Below are 17,022 nucleotides of genomic sequence, written 5' to 3'. Positions count from 1 at the left end.
TCACAACCACAGTGCAGCCACCCCCTTCACTCTGCTACCAGGCAGGGGCTCCAACTACAGCTTTCATCTTCAATACCTTCAGGCATGGAAAAACACGTCGTTCCTCTGAGTGGGGCTCTCAGAGCCCCTCTCACTTGAGTCCCCGGTGAGGAGAAAGCAACCCCCTCCCCGCCCACCTGGCACGGGGGAGGAAGTGTCACAGCTTCCTCAACAGCTCTCTCTAAGGAAATGCCCTCCCTCGTCTCTTCCATCTCAACCCTTTGACACCCTCAAAGTGTGTGCCAGTTAAGGATCTCAAAACCAGAGTTAAGTTTAGGCACCTGAAATCCTGCTCTAGAAGGTCGCAGCCAATGCCTATTATCAATACCCATTGTCTTGGGGCTCAGCCAGAACCAAGCAAGCAAAATCCGCACACTGGCATCCTGCTACCCACAGTCTCACCTGTGCACAGGCTGAACTGCTACAACCAGAGCAGGAGGGAGGAGAGGGCCAGCACAAGCGGTATAAGAACTGGGTGGAGGGGGGGTAGTTCAAGAGAACTAAATCCTCACCCATCATACAAGAAGCCAGCAGCCAATGAATACAGCCGATCCAGAAACAGCAGCCTAAGTCTTACTTAGAGGCTGTGCAGCCTAGCAGTTCAGGCTTCACAACTCACCAGCTGTGTAACCTTGGACACATGGCTCCCTCCTCTGGGTCTGTTTCTTCATCTGCAAGTCAGGGATAATAACAGCAACTCCTTCATGGGGTTGTTGGGAGAATCAAAGGCATTATGTTCGGAATGCTCTTAGAGCATGACTGGACCACGGTAGTAAGCACAATGTTTAGCTATTATCGCTTTTATTTTTGTAACTGAGACAAATGGAAGAAAACACTAGAAAATGACAACAAAATGAGTTGAAGGCAGGACCCCTGTGTTGCGCAAGTCCAGGGAGCACTATCCACATAGATGGGGGTAAGTGATGCCCACTGGAAGTGAGCATCCCAGCAGCCCTGGCTGAAGGCAGCTGCCTCTCAGCAGAGTGACAATGAAGGCAAGGGACTAACTCCCTGTAAAGTCTTACAGTATTAGATGATTTTAAAACTATGTTTAGCATTATTTTGCTGAAAATAAAAATATTTTTAGAATGTTAATAAAACAAGCTCCCCAAAATAGTAATAATAGCAAACAATAGGACTTGGCCAATGACAAAAAGAAAAGCAATGGAGGAAATGACAAAAGAAAATCTTGGAATTAAGACTATATAAAAATTTTGAATTTTTGTTTCAAAATCATCATAAAAAACATTTAAACAGCAGACTCATAAAAATATTAGCAACAAATATGAACAAAATATTAACATTCCTAACTTGCTGAACACTTTAAAATATGTAAAGTTTTACATTTTATACGTAAAATGTTCAGACCCCAACACAGACACCAACTTGCAAAAGAGGAGCTATGAACTGTGAATCAATACACAGTATATATTCCACTACACTAAGGATCAAATAAACGTAAGATAAAACAATAACCAGTTGTCACTTCCACCTTCCAATTAGGAAATTACTTTGGAAACACTGGTGAAGATTCAGGGAAGTAAGTTCTTTAAGACACTGCTTGCAGTTGTGAAAATTCGTGCAACCTTCTAAAGAACAATTTGGTAATATGTGTGTCAAATGCCACTAGCCTTTGGCCCAGTAATTTTCAATTCTGGTAATCTAGCCTAAGAAAACAATCATAGATGCAAATGATGATTACTGCAGAAAGATAGTCACTGCAGCATTATCTATACTAAGGGAAAAGGTGAAAAACTCTAAGCATCATGCACACGCAAGTAATATATATACATATTTGCTTGTACTCACATCAACTATCTGAGAGGCTAAACAAAAATGGGAGAAGGAAGAGGGGGTGTTACTAGTTGCCTCCAGCAAGGGGAACTGGGGGTTGGGGGGAGAAAAGGAAGGCTCTTCCTAAGAACCCTTTTTTGGGTCTTCTGAATTTTGAACAATTTTAAATGTATTACCTATTCAAAATAATTTAACAAATGTAGTAAAATGCAATATGTTTTTGAATGTTTACAAAAAATTTAACAGCATGGAAAAGATTTATTATGTTAGAATGTTAAGTTTAAGTACACAAGGCTTTATATTCAGAATGATACCAATGATAATGAAAACTATTAATATACAGATAAGCATAGAAAAAAGACTGAAAAGAAATATACTAAAATGTAAATGGTGATCACTTCTGGGGGTGAAATTATTTCCACCTTTAAATGTTTTTAGAGTTTCCAAATTTTCTACAATAAGTATATACTACTGATATAAGTGGGAAAAATAATGATTATTAAATTATCTTTAAAGGGTCAGCCACTTCCCAAAGAAGGATTAGGAGTAAGATCAAGTAATTTGTTGGAGGGCAGGAACCCATTCCTATCTAAGTAGCTATGCAGGATGCCGTCAGGAGACCCTGTGCGTGATTCCAGCTTCAGAGATGTACTTGCATGAACCATCTGCCCTCTCTGGACTGCTTCCTGGAGAATCAGCAGAACACAGCCACTAGGGCCCAGCCATTCAAATGCTACCTTTCCAGGAAGGCTGCTCTGATCTCTGTCTTGTCAGTGGTAGCCTGTGAGCTCTCTGAGGCAGACCCTAAGACTCACGTCTGCATCCCCAGCAGGAGCCCAGTGACCAGTAAGCTGGCCCCGCCTCCAAGCTGGTATGTCCATCTGCCTGCCCTCTAGACTAGATGCTCCCCAAAGCAGAGGCCGCGCTTGGGTTATACCTACTTCTCTAGAGCCTAACAGAGAGTCTAGTATATGATAGGGCTCCAGGAAATGTTTGCCGAACAAATGAATAAACTAAAGAAAGATACTCTAGACTAGCACCATCTAACTGAACTTTCTCTGGTGATGGAAATGTTCTATATTTGCTGCCCAATATGGTAGTCACTAGCCACATGGGTCTACTGAGCACTAAAATGTGGCTAGTAGACTCAGCGACTGAATTTTTAATTTTATTTAATTGTAATTAATTTAAATGTAAATCACCATAAGTTCTTCCACAAGAACATTTACATCACAGGATAATTATAAGATGATCCATTAAAAAAAAAGAGATGATCCAATGTCTTACCATACTCAAAAGATGATCACGGCAGGATACTGAAAATGAGGAGGAGGAGGGGGAAGAGAAGGAAGGTCCCCAACAGCCCCCAAGCCCCCACCTACCTGGCCAATATCACACAATGGGAATTTACTTGTCTCCATGACTCCCTAGCAAGTAGCTCTGCTGTATTCTGAGTACCCAACAGCCAGAGCCATTGGGAGAATGAAAGACTGGGATGAGTGAGAAGAAGGGAGGGGTGTGAGGCTGAGACAGGAGAGACTCTGAACATGTTGCAAAAGGAAAACTCTGGCCTTTTTTGTGTGTGTGTGTGTGTGGTACGCGGGCCTCTCAATGTTGTGGCCTCTCCCATTGCGGAGCACAGGCTCCGGATGCGCAGGCTCAGCGGCCATGGCTCACAGGCCCAGCCGCTCTGCGGCATGTGGGATTTTCCCGGACTGGGGCAGGAACCCGTGTCCCCTGCATCGGCAGGCGGACTCTCAACCACTGCGCCACCAGGGAAGCCCCCTCTGGCCTTTTTTTATTGCCACAGGTAGGGAGAAAGGATATTCCCTCCAAGAGGAAGGCTTACGCAAGCAGGAAGTGGCAACAGGTGCAGGAAAAGGGCTGGCAAAGGTGTCCCCACCCCCCAGGACTGGGTAATCTGTGTGGCTCCACAACCAGTGTCCCTGCAGAGGGCTGCTCTACACACCCCTGTTCCCGCCCGCCCTCAGAGGCCCCGCAGTCAGCCCTTTCCCTGCCGACATCACTGATTCTCACGCTGGCCTCACAAGGGGAGCTAGCTAGTAAATATTTCCATTTTATAAGCTGGCAAACCAAGGATCCGTGAGACTGGCTGAGGTCATGGGTCTCAGACTGTCTGGAGCTCAGGAGTCTGCTTAGGACAGCAAGCCAGGTGATGAGGTGGTGAAGCTGCACAGGTGAGGACTGGGGACCCGGCCAGGCTGGGAGGGAACCTGCACACACTTGCCCACTGTCCCCCAGCCCTCCTGACTGAGAGCTCCATGCAGGCACGGGCTCTATCTGTTAGCCCACCACAGTGTCCCAGGGCCCAACCCAATACTTGGGACATAGCAGCCATTCAAAACACTGATGAACGAAGCAAGCAACAACCAAACCCGGATGCAGCCCTTCCGTTTTCAAGATACTTCCCCACACTTCATCCCATATGCTCCTGACAATTGGCCAGGCAGAGATCACTGTCTGAGGCTCAGACATAGAGAGCCACTCTGGGTTGCTGTCCTGAAACTCTGCTTGGGGAACTCCCCAGGAAGCCACACCTGGACTGCAGAAGGACAGATTAATTCTGCTGGGATCCTGCATTCATTCTCTTCTCTGGTCCACACTCCTTCTGCAAGTCAGAGATGCAGTCATTACAGACCCTGCTCCATGGAGCTCACAGTCTCGTCAGGGAGGAAGCATCTACAATACCCAACTGTTCAACGGGAGGGAAGTAACAAAGGGCAGTGGAAGATGAAGGAGGGCAACGGTAATTCTGGCTGGAGGAGGCAGTTTCTCAACCGAGACGAATGAGGAAGATTGGACCCAAGGCAGCAGAGTTCAGAGGGCCTGAGGAAAGGCCCAGAGCGGTGGCAAGGTGTGAGAAAGGGCGGGGTCTTGGAGTCAGGCCTACAGCTACCACCTACCAGCTCTAGAACCTTGGGCAAGTCATTTGGTCTCTCTGGGCCTCAGTATTTCTTATCTGTAGAATGGGGGTGATGATACCTCACGAGGAGTGAATGGCTTCAGGGGATATCTGCTCACAGCAGGGCCCAACAAATGGAAGCCTCCACAGTGCTGCAGAGACCCGCAAGCACAGGGATGTGGGAGCAGAACAGGAACAGCATCATGAGTTTGGGAGGCAGAAGCAAGGTAATTCACCTGGATATTAGAGTCCGAAGGCAACTCCCAACCCAATAAACCAGGAACAGGGGGAGGGAGGTCTGTACCTCCTGACCCACCCCAGAAACAGCCCCCTCCTGCCAGACACCAGAGCCAACACAGGTTGAGTGAATGTCTTGGACTGACCCCAGGGCCAGGACCTGTCAGACAGTTGTGCTGAGGTAGCCCATGCCAACCTGGGCAAGGGACATAGACAGCTCCTAACCTTCCCCTAACCCTAAGTGAAGCCAAGGTGCTTCAGGTCTGTGTCCTCCAGTGCTGGGGTTAGGACCTCAGTCTCTGAAACCCCAAAGTCCTTATTCTTCTAATTTCTCCAAAAAAAAAAAAAAAAAGAAAGAAAGAAAGAACAAAACAAAACAAAACACCAGAGTAAGGGGATGGGATACCACAGTGTAGAGGAGAAACAGCATCAGACCAAGTCAGGCCTGGAGACCTAGGCCCAGCTCTGCCACTCAGTAAGAGCAGTAACAGCAGCTTACCTCATCACCTGGCTTGCTGTCCTAAGCAGACTCCTGAGCTCCTGAGCTAGGTGCTCTACAGAGTCCTCACCTTAAGCCCCTCATCAACTCTATGAGGTAGGCATTATCTCCATTCTACAAATGAAAAAGATTGGGGCCCAGAGTCCAATGAACTTGCCCAAGCAAGTTCCAGCAAATGGTATACTCAGGATCTGAACTCAGTTCTGACTCCAAAAGCCATGTGGCCACCTTTGCACAGTAACATGACCTCTCTGAACCTTAGTTTTCCCATCTGTTCATAGGGGGATTGAGTGAATAATAGTGATTTGGGCAGAGCTCTACAGTTAACAAAGCTCAAACCACAACAGTACCCAGAGAGGGGCCAGGAGGCCAACACAATCCCCCCAGGGTCTGTCTAAGCCTGTCCTGAAGTGGGGATCCAGGGTGTATACATCACTCTCCACCCCAGCAGGGTGACCAAGAGCTGGCTCCTCACTCTCATTTCCAGGGTTCTTCTTCATCTTAGAGAAATCTGGGTCTGATGTGTTGCAACCACCAATACCGGCTCTTTAAACCATAAGATGAGACACACTTTAAAGCACCTGGGACTTTGCCTAGACGGGGGGCAGGTGTGTGGCAAAGTGTGCCTATGATCCAGGCCAGTTACTCGGGACGGCCGTCAGGCCCCTAGCTCCTCCACCTGGCCCATGGCCTGGCAGCCACCAAGAAAGATCTGTGATCACTGAAGCCAACTCCTCCCAGAAAGGAGAGGAAAGGGAGGCCCAGACAGGTGAGAAGACTTGCCCAATGTCACCTAGAAAAGTAGGACAGACCTCGTTGTGAAGTGCCCCAAGACGGTGTGGGAAGGAGAATAGGGCTGTGTCTGTATTTGAGAACTCCTTGTGCATTCACTGGAGTCTCACATGTGCTGAGACCTTACCATGTGATTAACCTTGTAGGAAAAACAAAGACATAAAACTCAGCTTCTCCTTTCTAGGCTACAAGCTCCTTGAGGGCAGAGACTGGGTTGGAGTCCATTCCCAACCTTCCTTGACGCCCACCTTGAGCCAGGCCCTGTGCTGGGCACTGGGATGCAGGAATAATGAGACTCTGCCCCTGTCCTCAAGGACACATATGTAAATGGAAAATCGCCACAGAGTATGACCTGTGCTACTGTAGAAGGAAGGATAAAGGTGTGGGTGCCAGAGCTCTAGCATAACCAGGCCAAGGGAGAAAGGGAAGGCTTCCAGGAAGAGGTGGCACCTGAGCTGGGTCTTAAAGAATAAGTAGGAGTCAGACTGGTGAAAAGGAAGGGAAGAAAGGCCCTTCTAAGAGACTCTGTTTACCAAACATTTACATGGTAGCAATAACAATAACAATAATAACCCCAACATTAATTGAGCATCTTACCATGTGCCAATCTCTGTATTTAAGCACTTACACATGTATTAACTCGTTTCATCCTCATAACAGTCTTTTGAGACTATTACTATTATTATCCCCATTTTACAGGTAAGAAGATTGAGGCCCAAAGAGCTTAATAACTTGCCCAAGATCCCGAAGTTTGTACCCGGAACCAGAGTTCAAATATAGTGGTTTGGTTCCACACCTACAGCCCCAACCAGCACACTATTTGCTTCTCAGATATATACTTTGCCAGACCTGGTACTGGACATAAGGCTACAAAGATGAATATCTGAATATGAACTATTTTATGTCCCAAAAATGATTTAAAATGGCACAAAAATGAATAAAAAGAAGCTCAAAGTGTGTAAGGACAGAAGGACAAGAGAAGATTCCAGGTCTGAGGCTGCACAAGGAAAAGTCCGATGCTGGGACTTCCCTGGTGGCTCAATGGTTAAGAATCCTCCTGTCAATGCAGGGGACACGGGTTCGAGCCCTGGTCCAGGAAGATCCCACATGCCGTGGAGCAACTAAGCCCGTGCTCCACAACAAGAGAAGCCACTGCAACGAGAAGCCCGCACACCGCGACGAAGAGTAGCCCCCGCTCACCACAACTAAAAAAGCCCGTGCACAGCAACGAAGACCCAACACAGCCAAAGATAAAAATAAATAAGTAAATTTATAAGGAAAAAAAAAGAAAAAGAAAAATCCAACGCTGCTGGAGGACAAGCAAAGCAGACATTAGAAGAGGTGGAACTGGATTGGTGGGAAGGCCTTGAACGCCAGACCAAGGGGCTCAGATTTCTTCCATCAGTCAACTGGTTGTGAGTCTACATGCCCAGTTGTAATTTCAGGGGAGAGCTTGAGGGCAAAGACTGTCTATAGAACAAACCGATGTCTCTACAGATATGTGAGTGGTTGATAAAATACAAATCTATTTAAAAGATCCCTTAAAACTAGTAACCTCCAGGTATTTTCTCCATCAACAGATACTAAAAATATAACAGCTATCTGGACAGGGGATCGATTTTTGTCCTTGTATTTAGAAAACTTGGATACCCCTGCTGTCAGGGATGGGAAGTAACAAAAAGGTTTTAAGCAAGGAATTCTCTGGATTGAAGGTCTGGGATTTTTGCCCTCCACCTACCCCTATACCTCCACCTCTCCAGGCTGGAAATCAACCATCTGAAGTCCCAAAGATGAGCCGAGCCCGGCGAAAAGCTCCGATGCAGAGATATTCTCACAAAGAGAGCTACGTAAGTACAAATGACTGTTTGATCAATCATTTGGCCTCAGCGTGGGATTTCGTTAGAATTAAAGCCATCTGGTTGGTGGGGGGGGGTGGCTGGGGGAGGAGACAAGCAGGCGGGAAAATGACCCACCCCCTCCCCCAAAAAGCATTGTTAAAATATAACGGGGAAAAACAGTAAAGTCTCTGCTGTTATTTCAGCCTAAGCCACTTAATACTTCAGCACATAAAGCAACTTATTTTATGACCTTTTCCCTTTAAAAAGTAAATCAGAAGACGCTGCCTTGAATTCAGATATCTCTGAAACACACTACTCATCCTTCCCAGTGAAATATCCTGTTTCATAAACCTTCTTCGAGATACTTGAAACTGCAGATCACTAAATGCCTAGCTTTAGGCATCTGACATTCCAGAGAATTAATATTTAAACTTATTATAGGAAAAAAGAATTGAGTTTGGTTGAAGCATGAAATATTTAATAGTGTCTCCAAATTAGAAACCCGATTTTGTTTCACACTGGAAATGCCAACGTTATTACCTGGGCTTTGCACTCAAATAAGATAAAATGCACAGGCGGTCTTGAGATTAAACACACAATTACGGCTGTTTTCTCCAGAGAGAAGGGGAGCGAGACAGGTTTGGGGAGTGGAAGCGATTGAGTTTCATTTTTACGATACACTTAAAATTATATTATCATTCTCTGCCTTGGGGGTTGGACTTGAGAGGGCTGAAGCTACTTAACCACTGAAAACTGTGTCAAGATTGGTGAATCCACGGAGGCCTGTTCGTAGGCTCGTGAAACCGTCTACATCTCGGAATGGGCCCGCTGCTGGGCGAAATCCGGGAATTTTCTCTGCTCACTAGGACAAAAGTATTAAGTGGTTTGGGATAAAAATTAAGCTTCAATTGACACAGTGGATCCTGGCAGCCTCTGCCGGCACGTGTAATTTATTTACAGGGTTGGAAAGTCGGCAAAATACATCATCAACTCTTATACAAACTTCTATTAGGTATTAAATACCCAAGCCTCAGAGAAGTAATTCATATAGTCCACCAACGTTCCAAAATAAACCTAATCTCCAGGCCCTCCGGAGAGCTTAAAACAGCAAATGGGATCTGTATTTTTAAAGCTGGGTTTATAATACGCCCTGGTTTCTTGCTAAAGCCTTATTTGCCATCAAACCTGTTATTTAAAAACAAAAGCAACAACATCTAAAAGAGTAATCTGGCTTCTAGAAAAGACACAAATAGGAAGAGACTGGGCCACAATGCAAGCAGGCCATCCCTGATACCCCTTCATACTCTCCCTTTCAGACCCAGGGTCAACATCCAAAGGCAAAGAAGCTTTGGGCAATAAAGCCTCCTGCAATTTCCACTTCAGAAGAAGTATGATCCCTTGAGAATGTCCACACTCACATACATTCTCATGAATGCACACACCCCCATGCCAGACCACAGACACAACCCAGCCGTGGGACCTCTTCCTTCCATAGAGGGTCATTTGACTCATTCATCATTTGACACAAAAGACCCATTTCCCACAAACTCTCAAGTTCACTCTGATCCCTGGCCTGTTCTCCCCACAAGCCTTTCTTCATCCCACCAAGCGTTTAATAAGAAATAATTATTTAATAGATCTCAAGCCATCAAGCCCAGTGAAGCATGCATTCTACACACGACGTGTGATGCGATCATGAGGAATTCTCTTCAAACAGATGTCTTCAGAACCGGTAGAAGGGCGACTGCAGCCAGGGCTTGGGCAACGAAGCTCCCCAAGCTGCATGACAGGCTCAAAGAGGGCCCTGAACCTGCAGTAACCAGCGGGATGCGTGTATGCGCTGCTTCGAGAAGGGGCTGCTTCTAGGGGCCCTCCGGTCTCGGACTCCTTGCCTGAGGACCCCATGTCACAACCGGGAACCACTGTCCTTCTGCCACTTCTGCAGCAGAGCAGTGGGCAGAGCCCAATGGAGGCAGAGCCCCCCCTAAAATCACACCTCGGCCTGTTAGCTGAGACTCAGAAGTCTGCTCCGGGGACTGGTCATCCGGACCGGCCTGTGGCCTTCTGCTGCCTTCCCCCAGGGTTCGGGGCACACTCTGCAGCCACAGCGACTCCTTGCCACTACTTGGGTTTTAAGGGCTGTCCGTGAGAGCTCTGTGCTTTAGGGGGAAAGCACAGGCTTTGCAGTCAGACAGAGCTGGGTTCAAATTCCAGCCTCTATTACCTGCTACCTATACAGTGAGTCACTGTGAATTAAATCGTAAGCTCATTATTTGGACAAATCAGTTAACCTTTCCGAGCTTCATTTCCCCCATCTGTAAATTTAGAATAATGCCTCCTTTCCTCATAGGGTTGTTGGGCTTTCTTAAGTGCAATGACAGCTATAAACTGCTCGGTCTGGCAATGAGTAGGTGCTCAATAAAGATTAGTTGACCTCCCTCCCTCTTCCGGTTCCTTCTGTACTCTACTTCAGGAGTGAAGAGCTCCAAGGAGAGATCAAATCTAGAACCTGACCTCTTTCCATACCCTAGATCCTTCCCAACTGCCCCAGCCAAGTTCATGTAGAATCCCGGAGCAACAGAGTAGGAAGAGACTATGGGTCATCCTACGGAACTGCTTCCCATTTTACAGATGGGGAAACCGAGACTCAAAGCCAAGGGCATGGCCCACATGCATTGAGGCTGTACAATGGCGCGTGTGTTCGCTCCAGACAGTCCCAACCATAACCACCAAAAAAATTCAGGCCATGCAGGAAATGCATTATTCAGTGAGCGGACTGAAGGGCTCCTCTCAGTGCATCTGACTCAAATGCTGACTTTAAAAACACAGCTCGTAATGCTAACACAATCCGCCTCAATCCACCGGAAACCTTCTGAAGGAATAACCCTTTGGAGTTTAGGGAAAGACGGGGGAAAAGGAGAAAACAGATGCTTCAAGTGACTTTAAACTAAAAGACACTGGGTTAGGGTTGTATTTTCTCCACCCCACCCCACCCCAGGTCTCTGTTTTCTTTCAGTTTCTTATAAATAAGGCTTTAGGAGACCAAAGCAGCCACAAAACTTTTCCCCTCTCTTTTCTGCTTCCCTTAACTCAGTAACTCAGCTATCAGTCCCGGACTTTGCTTCTAACGCCAAAGCATTTTTTTTTTCATTGTAAACTATTAATTCAGGCAGCGGCTGTTGATAAACAAGAAGTCCGTTTTTAAACTGCTAGAATCATTAGCACAGGGAAGGCGAGCAGCACAAATATTTCAGGAGGTTGCTCTTTTTTCCTGGCCCTGGTATCGCAGCTGGGCTTTCTGCATGTTGCAGCTGAATTTTTCAAAGCCCAGGGTAGAGTTTGTTTCATTTCTTCTCTCCCTTGAACTGAATGTCTTTGTTTCTTTAAACACAAAAATAGACTACCCCCTACCAGAAGAAACAACTGCAAGTCTCTAGGTCTAAACTAACTGCAACTAAAATCTGTATTAGGAAAAAAAAATTAGCAAACCACACACTGTAATTTGACTTTGAGTATAATCACAGATACAAGGTGAGGTTGTTGAAATACTACCATATCAGCTTCAAAGCAAGGAATTGCTTTTCTAAGAAAATTGAGAGAAAGAAGGGAGATTATCCTCTTTATGCAAAAGTCACCGTTAGCAACAGTCACTGGTCAATTTACAAATAAAGTTGGTATTTATTTGTTTGTTGTTGTTTTTTCCCTATTCCTATCCAAAAAAGGGTTGAAAACCCCATTCCAAACTTTAGTTTCTCCCCTTTTCTAGGATGCTGGCCAAACTCCACAAAATAAAACCAAAGAAAATGATGATAATTATGCAACATTCAGAACAAAGAACATAAGAATATATTTTTTTAAATGATTCATTGTGCACTTATGCCTGTAATGGGATTTTAACACACTGTAAAAATAAGTGTGCTGGCTCACTTCGCTTCTCATGCAACTGTAACGCAGGGAGATGAAGAACTCAGAGATGGGGTGAGGTTTTTTTTCTTTTCAGAAGGAGGAGAAGTGTGAAGGAAAACCACGGCGTATAACCATGGCATATAAAGAAACATGTATTTTCATCACAGATGGAGCAACACAGCCTATGGATATGATTCTGCAGCCAAGACAGTCCTGAGACCTCAGGCCAGCTGAGCACTTCAGGTAAACGACTCAGAAACAGCTAAGCCTAAATTAAGTTACGATCTCATGTGCTGGTCCCCTTTCCATTTTGCACGCCAAGTCTTAGCAGCTTCTAGAGAGCTTAGGAGGCAGGAAGGGAAGAGGAATTCTAGCCACACAAGATTCTTAGGGAATCTTTGGGAATTATATTTCCGCTACATGTCTATAAAAGATTTGTCGGGTACATAATTCTTATGACTGTAGACGCAACATGTTTCTATCTTATTTGTGTACCCACACACATACATGTTTCTCTTTGTCTCACTGAGCCTGACATTTGGCCAGCAGGTTTTTCTCCCCCTTATTTGAAACCTCAAGCACTGAAAAAATTTGGATCTGATTATTTCCGGATCACAGGACCAGCACTTTAAAATGGATGAAATGCAAGCAAATTGCCCACTAGAGCCGGAGGGGGTAAATGCTTTCAAAATAACTCATACCTTTCTATTATGGATGTGCTGGCCCCTCAAAAGCCTCCCCAGAACATCACAGTGGCTTCTGATTCAGATGAAGAAACTCTACCAGGTAATGCCAACCAACACTGTCATGTCTCACTTTCCACCACCAGCCCCTAATGCCCCTAGTGCAATCTACAACTGCTTTCCTTTTTTGTTTTCATTTTTAAAGAAAATATATATACTAACTTTTTTTTAAGTTACAAGATTAACTACTTTTTGGAATTTTCAGCCACGTTATGATGGCCTTTTACTAATGGCAGAGTCCACATTTGTCATGACCATCAGCCTCCTTTTTATTGCTAGGATGTGTCTAGTCTCAGAGCACAATGAAAACGGCCCACTGAGTCGCTGAGAATTAAACAGTGAGCTCATTATCTGGTTTGGTCTGAGAGCAGCAATTCTGGTCAAACGGAATCTTCTGGTAAACTACGAAGTTATCTAATGATGGCATAGATACTAGTTACCAACTTCCAAAGATTCGAGACAGAAGAAATACCAAAAGCAAAAATATTTTAAATTCTCTGGGAACATTCGGGAGGCCGTCCTGAACACCCAGCTCTCGGCCCCCAACACACACACATAGAAGGTACAAGTTGTGGAACCAGAATCGAACTTTGGAACAGGAAGCCTTAGAAACTGCCACTTACTGTCAGTAGCCTTGAGCACATCCTTGAACCTTAATGTCTTCATCCATAAAATGGGAATCACAGTAATAAGAAGCCAGCGCTTCTACATCTGTCCCCTCGGAACAGCCCGCAAGGTAAGCAGAGTGCAGCTGGCATGAGGACAGATGAGGGAACGTGTGGGGGACACACGCTGAAAACTGTAAATCACTGTGCACAGGGAGCGAGCATCATCGGGCCATCGCCACAAAGCTGACCGCCTCCATAAAGTCCAGATGTTTACTTTCTTTCCTTGTCAGGACTTCCAAAAGCAGAGTGTCGGGTATTTAATAATAAGAAAGAAAAAACGTAGCATCTGGTAATTTGGCCTTTTTAGCTGTTTGGAATCTGGATAAACAGGACTCTGTCATAAACAGATCGTGATTCTTATTGTAAATGATGACAATGTTAGTCCATGACGACGCACCATCCCCAGTGCCTCCTAACTCCAGACCTGGAAACGCAGAGGACCCCAACATTTACGGACAAGCTGCTGGATTCAAGAGCTCACTCCCTTCCTCGGCTTAGGGTCTGTCCGAAACGGAAGGCCGATCATTTGAAACCTGATTCCAAACCAAGCAATACTGTCTTCTCTCCGGTCACCAGGCAGCAGTGGCCACAAAAGACCTGCAGCTTGGCTCCTCTCAGCTTCCTCTGGCTAGGGCACCAGAGTTAAAGTCGTTAAAGTCAACATTTAAAAAATCACACCTCTCTCCCTCCTCACCCTACCCTCTTTATCTCAAGTATCGCTGACCATAACACGGTGCCCTACATGAATTAATAAAAGTGACCCCTTTTTCCTTCTTAGTTTATAAAGTATTCTTACAACAACTGTTTCATTTTCCCTTGGGAGGAAGCATTATTACCTCTTGTGCAAATGGAAAACCAGAAGTTGAGAACGTTAAACACATTACAAGAGTAATCTCCAAAATAACCAGGCACTGAGGCGGCCCTCTCACACTCGTATCACTAATGCTCTCTTCAGTCTTCCCAAGTAAGTCTCAGGGTAGATTTACAAATGAGGAAACTAAGGCTCAGAGAGGGGAAATAACTTCCCCGGGTCCCACAGGTCCTGGATGGCAGAGTCTTACAATTTCCAGCACGGTCAATAAATATTTTTCAGTTGGCATTCTTACCTGTCTGTTTCCAATAAGCCTGAAACTTGGAGCTAGACACCAAATATTCAAAGGGTTGCGATGTCTAGGGAATATCTGGGTGGGAATGGCGGCAGTAAGAAGGTTTCCTTTACGGCATTTTCAAGAGGGCTGCTCAGCTCTGGTTTTGTGTCAGGCCACTGCCTGGCTTGACTATGAGGAAAAATTCGCATAGAGAGACAGAGGCCAGGTCGGAAACCTCTTCAAGCCCAGGTCCATAAGCAATGGGCTGGCCAGAAACCCCGCACCCAGTAGGTCTCAGTTTCCTCATCTTTTAAATGGGTGGGACAAATCCTACCCCACCAGCCTTGCTGGGGGCTATGAAGAAAACAGAAGCATCTTTAAAAAGTTTAATCAGTACCACCATCTTAAGGTACAAAGAAAGAGGTGCTTCCTCGCATTCTTTTACCCTCCTCTGCCCCTTCCAAATATAATCCTGATTTAAAGATCTCATGTTTTAGACATTGAGAGTGTGTGGATAAAAATAATTGGGATTTGGGGGAATGGAAGTCAGAAGGTGTACACAATGCATCCAGACGAAAGGTCTCTAACTACGGCTTTGAACAAAGGCTATGTTTGGGAGAGCCATTTATTAAGTCTGCAGAGAACTCGATCTTCAATTGACAGCTATTTTTTTTAAACACAAAATGTTTCAGGAGGGCATCTATTTAAGGGAGGATTGTGTATGGAGGGGGGCAAGGGAGGGAGCTCAGGGCAGCAAATATTACTCATGTCTTGCTGCACAGCCCTCTCTCTCCCTAGTAAAAGAGAACCTCATGTGTGTATTCCAGTAATAATACACTAAAGGCGTTTTTTTCTATATCTACCCTCTAAAAAATGACCTCTCTCTCTTGGAGAAGAGACTGACATTTAAAACAACGAGACAAGAAGTAGTGCTCTCCTACAAAGTCAGGTGTTTTCATTAAAAAGAAAAAAAGTGTTTATATTTATTTCATTTTACCAGTCTTTGCATTGGGGAGTTGGGTTTTTTTGTTTTGTTTTGTTTTTTAACCTAAAAGGAGCTCTCATCTCTAAAAGCAAGCCACCCTACCTTTTCTAAGTTGCTGGGGCTGATTGATGCTAAAGTAGTGATGCCTACAGAGCCATAAAACACACTTTGTGTCCTTCCTTAAGAATCAGCTGGAAATAGAACCAAGAGGTCCCAAACACTGAAATAATGAAACCCCAAAGCTTTGGTTTCTCCCAGGGAAAAAACGGTGGGGGCAGGGGGGAGGACACGGTGCCTTAACAATTTCCCCAATTTCTGGTTAATTATCTGTCAGCATGAAACTTATAAATAATGGCTCAATAATAATTAACTGTGATGAGAAGAACATGTTCATGAGAATCCAGCCTCATCGCTGACTTTGACCCATTAATTATACTGGAGCCTGCACCTTATACCCACCAGCCTCACTGGGTAGAGGAAGGGTATTGCAAACTAACTTTTGACCCAAAACTATTCTTCTGAAGCATCAAATACAGAACAGCCATTGTTAAAGTCGGGACTTGACTCAGGCTAGATTATAGATTCATAAAATTTTCCATCAGGAATCCAGAAATCATCTGGTATAATTAATTCCTTACTTGACAGATGGGGAAACTGAGGTCCCAACAGGCGAGGGGTCTTGCTGAAGGCTTCTGGTTTTTGTTATTGAGGGAGACTGGAATACTTCAAAGGATGCCTTTAGCAGCCTCAGAGATAGACATACTCGAGTTGCTACTCATCCTAATTTATAATAAGATTTTGACAAGTTTCACACAACTTTTATCAGAAACATACAGAAGCAAAATTATGTAATCTGAGCTGTCTATACACCCATCTCCCCCAGTATAAGCTACTGAGTTTAAATTAGATGCTTCCTAAACAATCATTGTTTCAGAATGACAAGCGAGTCCCAAACAACTCGAGAGAAACTGATGAACTCCGGAGAAAGTTCTACCAAGTTTTCTCCGGAGGATTCCTACAAAGGCCTGCGGTGGAAACGTCAGAGAGCCCAAATCTCTCCACACTACGCTCAGGCACGTCGGCGGGGCCAGACTTACCCTTACAGGCGGCAGAAGCCTTGGACGGACCGTAGTCTCGCGGGCTCCGGGGCTCGAGGAGGTCATGGGCGCGCAGTGGCGCGGGCAGCAAGTCACGCGGACCCCCATCCCCGCAGCCCCCGCTGCTCACCGTGACCCTGAAGGCCATGTGCGGGCCGAGGCCAGCGGGCCCCCGGCCGGGACCCGGAGCGCCGGGAGCCTCCTTCGGCCTCTTGTCTGAGTGCGCCTCGGCCACCTCGCAGTGCATGGCGCCGGGGCGGGGCGCACCGCTGGAGGTCGCGCCGGGCTCCTGCGGAGGGGAGAAAGCACAGGCGCGTTAGAATGAGCGGAGAGGTCCCCTTCTCGTCCGGAGGCCAAGGTTTGGGCAGGTCACCATCCCTCCGTTTATTCCTCCTTTTTGAAATGGGTTCGCG

The 17,022-nt window shown here is 45.7% G+C and overlaps 1 protein-coding gene across 4 annotated transcripts in view; it reads right to left on the bottom strand.

Moving 5' to 3' along the window:
- The window catches only part of GLIS1 (GLIS family zinc finger 1), a 228,342-nt gene that overhangs the window by 210,370 nt on the left and 950 nt on the right, over positions 1–17,022 (bottom strand). For all 4 annotated transcript variants that reach the window (XM_081220194.1, XM_081220193.1, XM_081220196.1 and 1 more), the window contains exon 2: positions 16,610–16,898. In XM_081220194.1, coding sequence (XP_081076320.1) covers positions 16,610–16,856 — 247 coding nt within the window. In that variant the 5' untranslated portion in view covers positions 16,857–16,898. The remainder of the gene's footprint in view (positions 1–16,609; positions 16,899–17,022) is intronic.

The sequence above is a fragment of the Mesoplodon bidens genome (assembly GCF_964165515.1).
Source record: "Mesoplodon bidens genome assembly, chromosome: 2".
In the NCBI taxonomy this organism is placed as follows: Eukaryota; Metazoa; Chordata; class Mammalia; order Artiodactyla; family Ziphiidae; genus Mesoplodon; species Mesoplodon bidens.
The sequence above is the reverse complement of the archived record's forward strand: the minus strand, read 5'-3'. Positions and strand labels throughout refer to the sequence as shown.